Source organism: Charadrius vociferus, unplaced genomic scaffold (genome assembly GCF_000708025.1).
Source record: "Charadrius vociferus isolate BGI_N301 unplaced genomic scaffold, ASM70802v2 scaffold92, whole genome shotgun sequence".
Taxonomy (NCBI): domain Eukaryota; kingdom Metazoa; phylum Chordata; class Aves; order Charadriiformes; family Charadriidae; genus Charadrius; species Charadrius vociferus.
The window spans coordinates 5,936,870-5,953,768 of record NW_009647874.1 but is presented as its reverse complement, the minus strand read 5'-3'; the positions used below and the strand labels follow the sequence as shown (position 1 = coordinate 5,953,768).

Genomic DNA, 16,899 nt, shown 5'->3' with positions numbered 1-16,899 from the left:
TACACTTGGTTTCAGTGTTAAATGTGAATGATGTCTTAAATCATGCTAATCTGCAATTTTGCAGATTGTTGGGTAGCATTTTCTGTCTCATTGGGGCCATTAATCCTTATGTGAATTTTAGGAGAGTGATACCAAAACAAAAAAAAAAAGGAAAACAGAGTGTTTTGCCTCAAATTCCTGTGGAGACTTTAATGGCTCTTTGGGAGACCTTCCCACAGGCATACAGAACAAAATACCATACACCACTCCAGCAGCTCTGATTCTTTTCCTTGTCTCAAATGACAAACTGTGTCTACTGTGTTTGAAGCTACATTTGAGTCTGCTGTTATTTCTGATTTACTCTCCTTCTTTCCCTGCAGATGGCTACACAACTGACGACATAGAGTTCTACTGGAGAGGTGGAGATAACGCAGTCACTGGCGTGGAGAGGATTGAGCTTCCTCAGTTCTCCATCGTGGAATATAGACTGGTGTCAAAGAATGTTGTCTTTGCCACAGGCAAGTATTGTCATTTGCCCATTTAGTGATTAATTTCCTTGTGTACAACAATTACTGGTTTATTAATTGTAATTATATATAGTCTTAGCACTGCGTTGTGTGTTTGGCTAAAGAAATGACTTGATAAAGCCTGAAGGCAGAAGCCCATGAAATAGCATTTCTTGTTTGTTTTTCTTGTGTGTAATACTTAACCAGGCGCCTAAATATCTATGATCTAAATAAATATGAAGTCATTCACCTCTGAATCATCAGTTTAAATGTAGCCTACAGGGTTACTGGTCATACATAAGTATGTTTTGGCATCCTAGGTCAAAACCCCACCATTTTTATGAATACCTCCCTACAACTTTTCAGTGTGTGTTTGTTTTGTTGTTGTATAGTGAATGTAATGCCTTTCATACCGTGATTTGCACTGATGGGTATATAGTACTGTATACATAGCCAATGCTTTTGTTACCACTGTTATGATGCTAAAATTAAATCCCTGGTTTTCTTCCTTGTTTCCTTGAAGATGTAATAAAAGTGACTGGTACCTCACAGCACTGGATGCCTTCGGGTGACAAAGCCCAATGTTGATTTACATATTTAATGTTAGACACCAGCATAGGAAAATGTCATGTATGAAAAGACCAAAGCAATACAGAAAGCCATCAGCGAGTGTGGGGCCACTATTTGGAACCTCCAGATTTTCAGTACTCTTCAGACCACAGGAGTGTGCTGTTCCATCTGTCCCAGCGCACTAGAACAAATGAAGCACAGCTCTATTATGTTTGTAAGCATCACTTCACCCACTCTTTGGACACAGCATCTGTTTCAAAGTACACAGAAACACAAGTTGTATTTCAGAACAAAATGTAAATATTGCTGGGATTGAAATTAATATGAGGGGGCTTGCCAACTGCCGCTGTTGTTGTTCATCGTTGTGAATGGAAGGGTGTTTTAAAGAGAAATCAATACTCTAATCCTATATCCCTCCGTTCTGCAGCCAGTGTTACCTTTGGCAGCAAAGGCTTACCTGCCCCTCCACAAGACTGGATATACTTTTGTGGAATGGCTCTTTGGACAACAAAGAGAATACGGAGAACTTACTTATTTGGGAAGTTTTTATGACAGTCCAAAGCCACCTTTTAGTTCCATATGAAGTATTTAAGTAAAGACATGATTTAATAATTTAGAGATGAGAGAGATTTGTTAAATTCAGGAAAAAGAGAAATCCAAAGAGCTGTGAGACAAAGATGAGAGAGAATGAAACCTAGGCGAAGACATTTATATGACTGACCAAATGTTCAGATTCATAACAGTTCTTTCCAAAAACACTTGTGGAAGGAGTAAAAAAGTCTCACGCTTCAGGGTTTTAAGACAGCTTGACATTAGGGAGTAGGATGAGGCAGTCACAGAGAACAAATTACTCCATGTTTCTTGTACCATTTTCTGAAGCATATAATTTTTGCCACTGATAAAGACATGCTACTGCATTTACTATTATTTTGGTATGGGACATTATGAAAATGCTTGTTTAATTATGAAATTTTGTGGCAAGTATTTCCATGCAGGGGAAATGTCTCATTTGTTTCTCAAAACCACATATTTAATTGTAAATCTGAAGCATGCTAGTGAATCTGATGGATAAAGTCAGCATAATCCTTTCAAATTTCTTTTCAAGACCCTACTTTTTTAAGGTTCTAGTAATTAGGATCAGTTTCTATATTTTTGTGGAAAATAAGTCAGGCATGCTTTTTTTTTTTGGCTTTTAGGTTATTGAAGTCTCAAGGGAAGATATTAGTTCTTTGAGCATAGTATCTCAGTGAACATTTCAGAGATTTCAGTACTAGTGTGCTTTGATTGCATAAAACTAAAAGAAGACTTCAGAGTCTTGCCATAAACAGCTTTTGGAGTAGTTATTTCTCCTATCCTCCATGAGGAACGGTGCTGTATAATCTTGTGTAACTTATGCAAATGGAAAAATCTGTTCCCATAGTTACTACTGAGAAGCAACAGTAAGCATGAGAAAAACCCCACAGATAATGACATAAAGCTGTGCAGGGCTGCAGGAATACTGGAGGAACTGCTTGCATGTTGAAGTATAGCGCTGGAGTTAAAAATTGTCTTGCCAAATGAGCAAGATGGGTCTGGGAAAAAGTATAAAAGTGAGCATGGGCAAGTGCAAAATACATTTATACAACTAATAATTCCTGTCCAAATTCAGGAGAGGGAATACCAGGTCAGGCCACATTTCTGTGTGTAGAAATCTGGGGGTTGCTATTGGTCTCAGACTGAACAGGAAAAAAGGTTTGTTGCTTTTGGGGAAAAAAGAAACAAACCCCACATCCTACAAGGAGTCTGACTTGCATTGCTAAGGCCTGAGCTGTGTATTTGTGGTCATGGGTAGCACTCTTCAAGACAGTTGTGGAGCAACAGAAGAGGGTCTAGGGAAAATCAGCAAGTAGGAAATCCAGAAAATGGAATACATGAGGTTGACAGAGAGCCAGGTATGATCATATAGTTTAAAAAAAGAGAACACTTGGTGGGAAACAAAGTCATATGTGTCTAGAAAGCATCTGCAAAGACATAGAGAATAGGTTGTTCTCTTCATCCATGGTGAAGAGAAAGGAGTATTTAAATTGCTCTGAAGAAGAAACAGTCTTTTTTTCAGTGGTGCCCAGTGACAGGACAAGAGGTATGGGCACAAACTGGAACACAGGAAGTTCCATCTTAACATGAAGAGGAACTTCTGTAATTTGAGGGTGGCAGAGCACTGGAACAGGCTGCCCAGAGAGGTTGTGGAGTCTCTGACTCTGGAGACATTCAAAACCCGCCTGGACGCTGTCCTGTGCAACCTGCTGTAGGTGACCCTGCTCTGGCAGGGGGGTTGGACCAGATGAGCTCCAGAGGTCCCTCCAACCCTGACCATTCTGTGATTCTGTGAATGGGGATATGTAAAACACCACCTAAAAGCTTCAAGATGCACAGCAGTCAGAGCCAGATTAGCAACATCTTGGTAAGAGGAGGGTAGTCTTAAAAGATCTGAAAATTAATTATTTGCTGTATTCTGAAAGATCAATCTGTAAAGTACATTTCCAATTAGCCAAAGAACCTTCCCAGAAGAACAGATTAAAATAAGAATTCTGTAACTGACCAACTCTTTTATCTTGGTTCATACTTGGATAAAACAGCAAGAGACTAATTTAGCCTTGGAGCTAGATGTTTCAGCTTGCTAGCTTTTAATGAAATTGAAACAGAAACAAGTCATTACTTTTTACCAAGTGCCCAAATATATGAAAGAGGAATATTTTGAGCTCAGTTATTGATTAAGTATTTGTTTTCATACCTGAATTCTCAATACTGTTGTTAGATTTAAATACTTCAGGCCAAATTATTCCTGTACTATTTAAATTAGCCCTCAGGCGTCAACATGTTACATGAGATGGGAGGAAGGGGTAACAAATCTGGTCCCTGAACAGCAACGCTGTTCTTTAGGCAAGAACAAATTTTGATGGAATGTTAATAACTAGAATTTCCTGGTAATTAATCTCCAAATGTACTGAGCTTTAATTGACAAATCATTATCCAAGCATAATCAGGCAAGTAACAATGTAATTGTTGAGCTCACTAAGAAATCCGTTTTTATTAAATAAATTACACAAGATGGTTCCTTCTTAGATAAATAAACATCTGGACTTACGATCTTTGTTCCATGCAGGTTAGGACCCATCCTTTTCACTGAGCTTTAGCCATTGGGACAAAGAGAAGAAAATAAGTAGGGGAAATAACGAATGTTCCTTCTTTTAACTTTTTTTTTTCCCACAGATTCCTGTGGTCTGTTTGCTGGAGGTGAGATATTATAGCAGGTGGCAGGCAGGGCCAATAGAACATCTGTGAAGGCATAAAAGCAATACAGGGGAAAGTAATACAAACTTTTGTAGTCTCTGGGAGGGCTACCTAAAGGAGAAATCTGGCTGCATAGAATGAAAAAACAGGGCTACCAGTTCATGTTTCAATTTCAACATGAACTATACAAAGACCAAATTATTCTGAAATTTCCTGAGATCCAGATGTCCCAATAAAATTTGAGCTTGGAAAAACACCACAAAACAGGATTACATTCTGTTTACCTTTGTGAAACTGAACAATGTGTCAACTCCAGTAAGTAGCCGTGATGTCAGCAAGACTTTTGGTTAGATGGCCCAGGAGCTACAGACCCCCAAATCCTGCCCGGAGACTTGCAAGGCTGGGATTCATCTTGCTCTGATTTAAGGTGGATATAATTTCAGTGTCTACATGTGAACTAAGTGTCTTGGTTGATCGTAATCTAGTCAATACAGCCAGTGGAGCCTGAAGACAAATTCAGTCCACCAGTAGGAGACTATTTTAGGAGACAGATAATTCTCTAGGTTTCATTTATGAGACTGACTAGATGAACTGACTCCTGTAAATGTAATTGGAGCTTAGACACCTAGCTCGTGTGTATGCAGTTAAAATGAGTTGCTTAATCAACTTCTATTTGAGATGGCATAGGGCAGCTGCCTTAGTCTCCAGCTGCTGATTGAAAAGATGTAGGGGCTGTGTCATATCCACCAGCTGCGTGCTGGTGTCTGAGATGTCATAGGGCATCTCAAAAGGAACAGTGCACCTTCAGATTCACAACTGAATCTCTCTGTTACAGTCCAACTTGAACTCTAGAGGAGGAAGACAGCCAGCACTGGCAGCCATGGCCCTAGGTATGGTTCTTAGGGTTCCAGCTTCAGGGCAAAGAACCTGGTGCTTGAAACAACTTTCTGTTAACACCGCTGGCCTTGAGACAATCTGTCTGGAGAGTCCACCTTTAAGGCCCCGTCCTAATAGTTTCGGTAATTACCTTATCCCATTAGATGGAGACGGTGATGAGGTAATGGATGTAGGCCACAGGTGAAGCATTCAAGATAAATGTCTAAAGTTCGCTCTATTATACTGTTCCTCAGTTCAGGATTTCATTACTGAACAGTACTGACATACGTGACACGTTACTTCTCTCCGCTGTTAACACACACCTCATCCATCCACACCATTTTATCAATAGCAAAGTGCTCGCTTTCTTCTTTTTCTGAGGTTCCCCAGTGTATCCAGGGTTCTTGGCACTGGAGCAGCCCAAGAAGAGATTTCGATTCAGTGATACGGTTCCACTGAACCTTTTTGAATGAATCCTTCAGTTTATTTATCAAAGAATCAGTATTTTATGGGAGATTTCCCAGTCATCACCTCTATCAATGATATTCCACAGACACCCAGACCTTGACAGAACTTTTGGAAAGGAAGACATTTATAGAGAATCCTTTATGTGGGTGGTATATTATATGAAATAATTTTCCTCAGCAGAGCTTTGTGAAGATTTCTGTCTGATGCACTGCTCTTACTGCAGAAAGGTGATCAGGCCTGCAATGTTTTTAATGTATTTCATGATGGCAGGGTATGTTCCTGTTTTATTTACATATTCTGCAGACACAAAGCCATGGAAACCATTTTGTAAGAAGCTCAATGAAAAAGTTAAGCTTTGTTAGCAAAAAAGCAGGCATGGTTTCAAAGAGAGAATTTGTCTTTTGAAATTAAACATTGGTCATTGGAAAACAAAGATGTTAAGCAAGCTAAAGTCTAAATGATTCTTTGCTGAAAATATGTTGACTGCTTTAGACAACAGAAAACCTTGGTCTGATTTTCATGATGAAATAAATTCTTCTGATTCTACCAATATTCTTCTATTGGTGAAGCTAGAAGGCTTTTCATCCTGCAAAAATATTACTGGCTGAAGTTATCACAGCAATCAAATACACCTACCAGATACTTCTTTTTTCTGGTGGTAGTTCTTTTGAGATGGTTTGATAGAACAGTTAAGGATAGTTGCATAAAGTTTGATACTTCCTGGATGCTTCTGCTGCCTGGAAACAGTGTAGCATTTTTTCTGTCCTATGACTCAGTATACCTAACTATCAGGAAGGTGATGAGAAATCTGCAGTTTTCCATTCCTTCTTTCACCTTCTTTCTCAGGAAATCCATCATTCTTGCGTATATGGGCAAATATAATTTCTTATGCTCAAATGCAAACATATGAACATAATTTAAAGGGAAGTTTGTAATTTTTTCTTTGTTTCTAGATACAATCTTTTATATCATATCTTGCACATATTTGCATTAGAATGGGTGGGATGGGATCTAATATCTAGTTGGACCCTCAGTATGTTCAGAAATGTTCTTTTAAGTTGTTGACTATAATTAGAGCTTTTAGAAGTATCATATCTAGGACTAATAATGCAAACACTGAAGTCACGGAACTAATGTTGTGTGAATGACTACCTTTTTCTTGAACAGCTGTACTCAGATTTAATCCTCCTTGGATTTGGTGAAAGAAGTCATGATTTTTCAACTGTTTCAGATTTCTGAATATATAAAATATATTCAATAAGATTAACACCAATTTTGAAATATACCAGTTTGAAGTTTAATAAAATGTTTTGTTTGAAACATTGACATAGAGCTTATTAATTTTTTTCATTAAATTATTTCCTCCAATTGTAATAATTCATGAATCCTGTATATATACACACACATATAAAATCATCTTTTTTTGCTTGCAATATTTTTGGAAGAAAAATTCTGTCTAGCTGTAATTGATGTTAGAGGTCTTTGAATCTGTTCTGAAGGCTTTTCCTCACTGGAATTCATTACAATTTATTTTTGACACCACAGGTAGCATGTTTCTCATAGTTCGGATATAATTAAGGAGTTCCATCTTATGAACAACTCTTCCACATAAATATAAAACTATGCAGGTTACTAATCCTCTCAATATAAATACTATGCATAAAACTGTGTATTTGGATAAGCATTTTGCATGGAGACCTAAGCATCTGTTTTTCAAAACTGACTGGTGCTAACCCATCTGTTCAGTAATCTAGAATAAGTTACTCTCTCTTTTCTTCCCAAATACAAATTGCTTGGATATCACTATATTCACTGCAAGGTTTCTTTTAATACCAACCAGTAATATAATGAAGGCGTTTTCCCTACTGTTCTGCAGATGTCATACTACCCCATGAAATGTGCATGCTTTAGTTTCTACGGAAACTGAAGACAAGTATCTGCAAGTGTCTTTTCTTCAGTATAAATAACACTGTTTTCCCCTCCCTTTCCTCAGGTGCCTACCCAAGACTCTCACTGAGCTTCAGGTTGAAGAGAAATATTGGATACTTTATTCTTCAAACCTACATGCCCTCCATACTGATTACCATTTTATCATGGGTGTCATTCTGGATCAATTATGATGCATCAGCAGCAAGAGTTGCCCTTGGTATGTGCTGAGAATGAGTGGGACATTAAAATGTCAGACTGAATGTAGCCTTCGGAGGTTGTTAAAGACTGCAATGTGATGTCAATGTTTTGATATTCCAAAATCATTTACGTCAAAATCATGTCATCCAGTATTGCCTCAGAAGTGATGAGTGCTCCCCTGCATGCAAGAATGTAGCTGCCACTAACTCTGACATGAGCTGCTCATACGGGTCCCAGCCTTGTTCTCATCAAGTTAATGTTGTTGTCAGTAGCTTCAGCGAGGGGACCAGCTCCAGAATCATACTCCAAGGGCTTGAGCGTGGGCTTTTAGTCCAGCTCATTGTGGGAAGACAAGTGTGGCTCCAAGCCTTCACCTGAGGTCCTGGCTGCTTTAACTGACAGTGGCAGGAACAGACCTCAGGAACCGTGTGCTAGTTCTGAGTACAGGGCCATATCGGCTACGGACCATGACATCCCGCCTAACCCTCAGAATGCATGGTGTGCCAGGGGCATTTTTATGATAGCTTAAAGTGCCATTTACCACATGGCAGAAAAAACATAGATTTGGCACAGGTTGGTGATCCCTGTCCAAGGCCTTTTCAGATCCTTTAGATAAAGTAAGGTAGCTTCAAAATATCTCACAGGAAGTATTTCATCTATTTAGCAGCGTACTCAGGGATAGCTATAGACAAGGAGAATTAAGTGGATCCATAAATCTTTATGACTACTGCTGCCTCTCATCTCATCCCAAATCCTGTCTTCAACCCTATGCTTCCCAACAGCACATACCTCTTATGAGACTGAACCTGGTGTGAATGGTACCAAAGTTGGAAGGCAATATGGCATTTTTGGACATACGTAACTGGCTCTGAAAAGCGCAGTACAGAGGAGGATAAGGCCTGCTGGCTTAGGTATTTGTTAGAGAAAGAATTCCCTGTGCAGTCCTGAGGGACATGGTGACAAACTTTTGCTCTACCCCTTCAGAAAGGCTGTGTTCTCTGAAAGAACTTGATTTTAGATCGTTCACTTTCATATCTCGCTCCTGTCCCTGATCCCTCAGTGCACATGCTGTCTGTGGTCCAGCCTGTACTGAAACAAGTAGTTCCCTCAACAGAGAAACCCAGGCATGCAGCAAAGGCCAGCTCATTCCAGAGACTACGTGCTATGGACACTGCAGATAGAGGCTGATATAGGGCTGATCTCAAGAGAAATATTCAAAATCATCATTATGTTCAAAACTGAGTTTTTGCTAGTTAGTCCTAGAAGTTCCTAAATTTAGTCTTTTAAGTGAGCAGAAAAATAATCTCAAGAGTTCTCACTCTTGGAAAGGGCTGTATTCACAAGATTATCCTATTTTTGTACGATAGGTGAGCGTCAGCTGCTTCTTCTCCAGTTGTGCTTTAAAATTAATTACTGATCTTCAGAAGGGCCTTTGCCTGCTGGGTGTCAGGATCTCCCAGAGGATGTATTTCCTTTTGGGTAGTGATAGACACCTTTCTATTCAGTGTGTTTAATCTTCTCGATCACCAGGAGAGCCACCAAATTCTCCCCATGTGGTGTTTAAGGTCTTATCTCTGGAATCTAAATTACAGCTTGGGAACAGGCATCAAAAATGTGGGCATCATAACCCTCACTGGGCAGGCTTCTACGACCCCTGTTGACCTACGCTTTGGTAAGCATCTGTGGGATGCTAGTGAGATGTGTTAAAAGGAATCTGTGGCATTTCTGATACATGAAACAACTGGATTTTAAGTGATTCTGTGAATCCCTTATGGGAAGCAGCAGCAGGTAATCCTACACGGAAAGAAGCTAATTCACACAAGTGAAATCCCCTGGGCTGCAAACATGATAGTGTTTGCTTCAGTCCTCCACCCTTCTCACCCCCGTTCCATGTACTCACATGGAGGTTTTCAAGAGACTTTGTCAAAGTTTCTCTAGGTAAAAATAATCCATCAGCTATACTCCTTATTTTACAGCAGAGATGGGTAAGTTATACCCAATAAAATTTTTAAATAAGTTTGTGCTGTGTGTGTCTCTGCTGTATTTCAAGCCATGAAACATCTGACATGCTTGTTTCACAGTTTAGGGGAAAAGCACTGAAAACCGCATGATGCTGACCTACTAAATATACAAAATATCTGTTACAGAACCTCATAGGCTACTACTACAGTTCCCTGTAGTGACACCTCACACCCACAGCTTGATTTTGAGTTATATTGTCTTTATTTCTGTCTCTTCAGGTAAAAGAAGCTGTGCTTTATAATATAGCAGCAATTTTCTTTCGTTCTTTATTTTTTTCTGCCTGCGTTTTAGTGACTACTTACAAACTGATGGTATAATTATGGAATCAGAGAAAATAGTAATGGAGGGAACCTATTAGAATGGCTTGCTTCTTTTACCAATGTAGATTGATTCCACAAATCTCTGTTTTCAGCCACCTGTGATTTGCGATTCCCATAAAATTTCCAGCAGAGATACAGACCCTGCAGTTTATTGTGAATTCAAGCAGACTAACAATAAATTCGCTTTTCTTACCAGCTTTTCAAAACAGTGCTCTGTAATATATTTTCAGGTGCTACGTCCATCCTTAGGTAAATAAATGAAGGTTTGACATACCTTATAGATTTTCTAGATACTTTATTAGTGTCCAGTCGATCACAATAAAAATGCTGCTCACCCTCCTTGGCTTTTCTTTCCACAAATGCACATGCCTGTCTGCCTCTCACTGCTCACCTCACTTCTTTCTATGTAGAAGTTAGACTATCGCTCGAAACTAGTAATCTCAAATCCCTCTTCTATACTGTCCTTTCCTGAAATAGGTGTCTAAAACAGATGGAATGAACTGGTCTAGAAAAGTTCCTGTCTCTCTCTCCACTCACTACAGCGGGGGCCTACAGGACTAACTTCAACCAACTGCTTAAGTCTTAGAAATTTAAAACTGCATGAGAGGAATCTTTCACCATCTATATGAATGCTCTGCCTTAATATGTGCACACAGTTTTATCTGCCCAGACTCCCAATTAGTTTTGTTACATTTTAAAAATTTCTCTGTGACGTGTCGAGCAGCACGGTGCTGGAAGAGCACATTTTTTAATGCTTGGCAGACTATTTGCCTTCCTGTCACAGATCAATTTGGTCTTTGTGGAGGAGATCTTTGGTATAGCTGCACTGGCTTCCATGAAGCTATGTTGACTCATGGCAGTGGTGCCAGGCCCCCTTGTTAGCTGTTCCCTCGATCATAAGAAGGAAGTGTTGTATCAGAATAATAATGCGTCAAGCTTTAATTTTACTTTCTTTTGCAGTGATGTCACCTGAGAGAGATCTTACACAAATTTTTAAGCTTCTTCACACTAACAAGGCAAATTTGCCAAAAAATGAAAACAAAATTGAAGCATGATCTGCTTAGAGTTGTAAGATGTGCTCTTTTCTTTCTTTGTGTAGGAATTACAACTGTGCTGACTATGACAACAATCAACACTCATCTGCGAGAGACTTTGCCTAAAATTCCGTATGTTAAAGCCATTGACATGTATCTTATGGGCTGCTTTGTATTTGTCTTCTTGGCCTTACTTGAATACGCCTTTGTCAACTACATTTTCTTTGGAAAAGGCCCTCAAAGGCAGAAGAAACTTGCAGAAAAAACAGCGAAGTCAAACAACGATCGCTCAAAGTTTGAAGGCAACCGGGTAGGTTTCTTTAATCTATATATAGTTTCTCTTTTCTTTTATTACAAAATCTAACTGTATGAAACAAACAAAAAAAGCTTGTGTAAAAATATCATCAACATCTCCTTTTTGTGGACAAACTTTGGCATTTTTTTATTCATGAACCTACACAGAAGAATATATTTAGGCATGCAGAAATGGAAGTGGGTATGATCTGTATGACAAGTAACTGTAAGAAGAAGAAAACAATAGGAGTGCAGCTAGCTAGAAAATAAAGGCCAAGATCTACAAAGGCATTTATTTGTTTAAATCAAATATAATTTATTTTTTATCTTGTTTAAGTACCTATGTAAGGGAATCCAGGATCTGAGCTTACTTTTTCTCACTTCAAGTAGAGCAGACACATTTAGAATGGGAGAGAACAGATAAGGGTTAGTTCTGCCACGCTAATTAAATGGCCAGCATAACTGAACTGCCATGTGTGGCATCATCATCTGCTGCTGTTTAAGACCAGCAGAAAATTATGATTCCAAGAGAAACTTTAACTAAAGCACAATATTGGCATGGTGCATGCTGGTTACACTCCAGCCTGTTTTCTTGCCTGGAATATTACTTCATCCGATGAATACCCTTTTTTTCCCCCTTTGGAAGAAAAATTCAAGGTATTCAACACTACATGATGTCATCAAGCCATGTCAGTCTGAATAGAACATCTTTTTTGTCTAAAATGCTCCCAGTGAGGCTTTTTCATTCTGTTCTGTTGAGTAAGACTATTTTTTTCTATCAGCTATAATTAGAAGAGTTCATGGTGGCAAAACTAGTACCCGTTTATTGAATACCAGTATCATAAAAGTAATATCAAACTGTATTTTTTGATTCTAATGATTCTTGCCACTATAGTAAATGTAATGCACACCTAATTATCAAGACTCATATCTGTGAAATAATTTTTGAACCAGTAAACTCATTTTTGTCCACTATGTTATGAAACCAAATTCTCATCACAGTTGGCAGCACTGCTTAGGACTAAGCTAGCAGGAAGAATTAATCCCTTTTCCTGGAAAAATAAATAGTTATAATAATAAAAAAAAGAGTACCACAACTGAAAGTAATGGAGAAGATTTTAGCTGCAAGCAGGTAATGCAGATGTTCTCCCAAAGGAAACCATCTGGTGAATCTCATCCATTTAAATGATTTACATAATTCAGTACAAGTCTTGTTAATGGGCCCAATAGCACCCCATGCCTGCCTGTTCTTCTATCTTGAGATCAATTGGTCTATATTGTCAAAAGAAGCATATGTACCTTAACTAATGAAAATGGGAGGGTTTCATCATGTAACTTTTATATCCCAGATCTGATCATACAGTACATCAATCTTCTTTTTCTCACTTCTGACTTAAAACCTTTCCTTTTCTTTCTGGACCATCCTAAGCAAATATCATGGACTGTTCTGACTTTTCTGCTGGTTTAATATTGACCATGCATGAATGAAATTAGGATACAAATTCAGCCCACCAGAGCTGAAAGAAGAATGTGTTACTTTGTCCCTTGGAGTCCCAGCTGTAAAAGGGAACTCTGCGCGCTTTGTAGAAACGCATATGCTCATAGTGACTGTGAGTGTTTGCTGTTCAAATTACACAGGATAAATAATGAGGTATGGTCCCATTCTGTGTGGAAAACATTTTGTCTCCAGGCCTCAGCTGTTGAAGTCAACAGAGCTTCATTGCATTCACTGGATTCAGTGCCTTCAGAGAAGTGGTGCCAGCATACAACAGGGAAAACAGGGACATTAGGTAGAGCTGATCAGAAATCTTCCTTTGAAACAAAGCATAGACAGAAAATGCAGATTCGGTTGATTTAGGATGTCAAATCTGAGTTTCTGATTTGAGAAACACTGGAAAATGCAAAGCAGAGGGGATTGCTCAGAGTAGGTAAGAGGTCTCTGCTGCCAGTCTGCTGCTCAGGGAAAATCCCTCTAGTAGATCTACTTTGAACAAAATTTACTAGGGCTTCCAGACATGACACACCTGAAACAGGAAAATGATTTCCGTTGTTCTGGATCGTGCCCACTGTGTACCATACTTTACAGACATCCATGGATGTACCAACGTCCAGGCTTGCTGCCGTCAGATGGCATTCACCTTTCTGAAAGGGGCAAGAGGGTCTTTGCTCACAAGTAAGCAGGGCTCATTGACAGAACTTTAAACTAGGCTTGAAGGGGGAGAGGGATGATACCAGGCTTGCCTATGACAAGCTGTGAGATGACACACCAAGGTTAGAGGCACAGGGTGCTAGTGAGGGCCCTCAGCCTGTAGCTCTGAGACGTGCTGACTATACTGCAGCACACTTTGAAGTCTTATGGAGATGATCTAGGGGCTTCTGAGGTAATAGGAGCCAAGAGGGAAACACCAGTGAAATACCTCAAAGGAACTAAGGGCTGTTCCTCTAAGAAGGTGACACGGCTGACAGCCCAGCTGGAGTGCCTCTACACCAATGCATGCAGCAAGAAAAACAAACAGGAGGAGCCGGAAGCCACTGTGCTGCTAGAAAGCTACCACCTAGTTGCTATTACTGAAACTTGTTGGGATGAATCCCATGACTGGAGTGTGGCTATCAATGGCTACAGGCTGTTCAGAAGGGACAGGCGAGGAAGGAAGGGCAGAGGCGTTGGCCTCTACATCAAGAAATGGATAGAGTGTGAAGAGCTGTGTCTGAAGAACAGTCATGAGCAGGTTGAAATCCTATGAGTAAGAATAAGAGACCGAGGCAACAAAGGGAACCTTGTGGTTGGTGTCTACTACAGGCTCCCCGATCAAGGGGAGCCTACTGGCAAAGCCTTCTTACTCCAGCTACAGGAGGCATTGCACTTGCAGGGTCTCATCCTGCTGGGCGACTTCAGCCACCCTGACATCTGCTGCAAAAGTAGCATGGTGAGCTGTAGGCAGTCCAGAAGACTCCTGGAATGCATTGAGAGAATAACTTCTTAAGGCAGGCAATAGACAGCTCTAACAGAGGGGATGAAATACTGGACCTGCTGGTCACTAGTGAAAGTGAGCTAATTGGTGATGTCAAGATTGGAGGCAGCCTGGGCTGCTGTCATCACGCACTGGTGGAGTTCACAGTCCTGAGGGATATGGGTCAGGTGAAGAGCAAAGTCAGGACCCTGAATTTAGGAAAGCAAAATTGCAGCTGTTCAAGGAGTTAGTCAATAGGACCCCCTGGAACACTGCCCTCAGGGACAAGGGAGCAGAACAGAGCCAGCAGATCTTTAAGGACACTTTCCTTAGAGCACAAGAGCTCTCCATCCCCAGGAGTAAGAAATCAGGAAAGGAAAGCAAGAGACCAGCATGGCTGAGTCGAGACCGGCTGGTCAATCTAAATGGCAAGAAGGAAATGCACAGGCAGTGGAAGCAGGGACAGGTATCCTGGGAAGAGTATAGGGGCACTGCCCATCTGTGTACGGATGGGATTGGGAAGGCGAAGGCACACCTGGAGCTGAACTTGACAGGGGATGCAAAGAATAATACAAAGGGCTTCTACAGCTATGTCAGCCAGGAAAGGAAGGTCAAAGAAAGCGTGCTCCCCCATGAGCAAGACTGGCAAATAGGTAACAATTGACAAGGACAATGCTGAGGTAATCAATGACTTTTTTGCCTCAGTCTTCACTGGCAACCTCTCTCCCCATACCTCTCGAGTGGATGGACCGCAAGGCAAGGACTGGGGGAGCGAAGTCCCTTCCACTGTAAGAAGATCGGGTTTGTCACCACCTGAGGAACCGGAACACACAGAAGTCTATGGGACCTGACAAGATGCATCCCAGAGTCCTGAGGGAATTGGCTGATGTAGTTGCCAAGCCACTCTCCATGATATTTGAAAAGTCATGGCAGTCAGGTGAAGACCCTAGTGACTGGAAAAAAGGAAATATTGCACCCATTTTAAAAAAGGGTAGAAAGGAGGACCCTAGGAACTACCGACCTGTCACCCTTACTTCTGTGCCTGGGAAGATCATGGAACAGATCCTCCTAGAAGCTATGCTAAGGCACATGGAGGACAGGGAGCTGATTCAAGACAGCCAGCGTGGCCTCACCAAGGGCAAGTCTTGCCTGACCAACCTAAGGGCCTTCTGTGACAGAGTGACTACATCAGTGGACAAGAGAAGAACAGATGTAGTCTATCTGGACTTCTGTAAAGCCTTTGACACAATTCTCCACAACATCCTTCTCTCTAAATTGGAGAGATATGGATTTGATGGGTGGACTGTTCAGTGGAGGAGGAATTGGTTGGATGGTCGCATCCAGAGGGTAGTGGTCAACGGCTCAATGTCCAGACGGAGATTGGTGACAAGTGATGTCCTTCAGGGGTCCGTACTGGGACCAGTACTGTTCAATATCTTCATCAGTGACATAGATAGTGGGATCAAGTGCACCCTTGGCAAGTTTGCTGATGACACCAAGCTAAGTGGTGCGGTTGATGCAGTGCCATCCAGAGGGACCTGGACAAGCTCAAGAAGTGGGCCCATATGACCTCATGAGGTTCAACAAGGCCAAGTGCAGAGTCCTGCACGTGGGTCGAGGCAAGCCCCGATATGAATACAGACTGGGGGATGAAGGGATTGAGAGCAGCACTTCTGAGAAGGACTTGGGGTGCTGGTGGATGAAAAGCTGGACATGAGCTGACAATGTGTGCTCACAACCCAGAAGGCCAACCATATCCTGGGCTGCATCAAAAGAAGCATGGCCAGTAGGTTGAGGGAGGTGAGTCTGCCCCACTGCTCTGGTGAGACCTCACCTGGAGTACTGCGTCCAGCTCTGGAGCCCTCAGCGCAGCAAAGACATGGACCTCTTGGAGCAAGTCCAGAGGAGGTCCTTAAAGGTGATCAGAGGGCTGGAGCACCTCTCCTATGAGGACAGGCTGAGAGAGTTGGGTTTGTTCAGCCTGGAGAAGAGAAGGCTCCAGAGAGACCTTATTGCAGCCTTTTGATACTTAAAAGGGGCTTATAAGAAAGATGGGGACAAACTTTTTAGCAGGGCCTGTTGTGATAGGAGAAGGATTAATGGTTTTAAAACAAAATAGGGTAGATTTAGGACTAAATATAGGGAAGAAATGTTTTATAATGAGGGTGTTGAAACACTGGAACAGGTTGCCCAGAGTGGTGATAGATGCCCCATCCCTGGAAACATTCAAGGTCAGGTTGGACAGGGCTCTGAGCAACCTGATCTAGTTGAAGATGTCCCTGCTTGTTGCAGGAGGAGGTGGACTAGATGACCTTTAAAGGTCTGTTCCAATCCAAACTATTCTATGATTCTATGGATGAAGCAGGACAGGTGGTCATGCCAGAGTTTTTAACATACTTGCTGTGGAAGACGGTACCTGAAAGCTCTGCAACCTTGGCTCTGACCTCTTCATGGGAAGTAAAGAGGCATTAACTTCCAACCT

General features: G+C 41.1%; 1 protein-coding gene across 2 annotated transcripts in view; it reads left to right on the top strand.

The window, feature by feature from the left end:
• GABRB3 (gamma-aminobutyric acid (GABA) A receptor, beta 3) overlaps positions 1–16,899 on the top strand; it is a 33,172-nt gene that overhangs the window by 6,598 nt on the left and 9,675 nt on the right. Inside the window, exons 3-6 of one of the 2 annotated variants that reach the window (XM_009883102.1) lie at positions 360–497; positions 7,663–7,815; positions 11,238–11,482; positions 15,028–15,039. In XM_009883102.1, the coding sequence (XP_009881404.1) occupies positions 360–497; positions 7,663–7,815; positions 11,238–11,482; positions 15,028–15,039 (548 nt within the window). The remainder of the gene's footprint in view (positions 1–359; positions 498–7,662; positions 7,816–11,237; positions 11,483–15,027; positions 15,040–16,899) is intronic. The other variant, XM_009883101.1, reaches the window with a different exon arrangement.